This window comes from Geospiza fortis, unplaced genomic scaffold, assembly GCF_000277835.1.
Source record: "Geospiza fortis unplaced genomic scaffold, GeoFor_1.0 scaffold366, whole genome shotgun sequence".
Taxonomy (NCBI): domain Eukaryota; kingdom Metazoa; phylum Chordata; class Aves; order Passeriformes; family Thraupidae; genus Geospiza; species Geospiza fortis.
The window spans coordinates 2,436,427-2,437,115 of NW_005054342.1; the positions used below are offsets into that span (position 1 = coordinate 2,436,427).

The 689-nt window shown below is 60.2% G+C and overlaps 1 protein-coding gene across 1 annotated transcript in view; it reads right to left on the bottom strand.

The window, feature by feature from the left end:
- Nucleotides 1-689, bottom strand: part of FAM155A (family with sequence similarity 155 member A) — a 437,763-nt gene that overhangs the window by 435,904 nt on the left and 1,170 nt on the right. Inside the window, exon 2 of the mRNA XM_031058364.1 lies at nt 392-680. Within this exon, the coding sequence (XP_030914224.1) occupies nt 392-680 (289 nt within the window). The remainder of the gene's footprint in view (nt 1-391; nt 681-689) is intronic.

Sequence of the window (689 nt, forward strand, 5' to 3'; positions counted from 1 at the left end):
CGCTCCGAGCCCCGCTCATTGTCATGCAGACCCTGTCGCTGCCTGCCGCCAAGTCGCATCCCAGCCCGCTGGAAGCCGGCAGCCGAGCCGGAGCCAATCGCATATTCATGAGGAGGGGGAAATCCAGCGCTACGCTCCCAGAGGACCGAGGATCACTTCTTTTTGCGTTTTCTCAAGCTTCCCCCTCTCTCTTCCTCTGTTTTAATAACGCTCTAAGGGGGGCATCCCGGCCGATACCCTGCGCAGCACCGCCTGCACCGTGAGAACCGCGGCCGCCGGCGCCAGGGGCACAGAGCGAAGCCGGCACAACAGGGTCCACGGCAGCCACAACAGCCGAGGAAGGCACGCCAGCCCGACAGCCAGGGACAGGAAACACAGCAGGGGCTCCTACCTTACAATCCTCAGGACACGATTTCACCGAGTACTCATCCGACTGTAAATATTTCTGGAGCATAACCTCAAACTCTTCGTATTTCTCCTGAGCGTGCTGGTCGTAGCGCTGGTAAGCCTGGACGCACTGGCTGCAGGAGCCTTCCCCCTTCAGCACCACATCCAGACTGCAGTTCAAAGTGTCCGGATTGGACAACCCGGCGAACAACTCCCAAAGTGTGTAGGAATTACAAAAGGAAAGGTAAAAATCTGTCAGGTCCCAGCCGGGCGCCGGGCTCTGCCCCGTGCCCCGCGGCCGC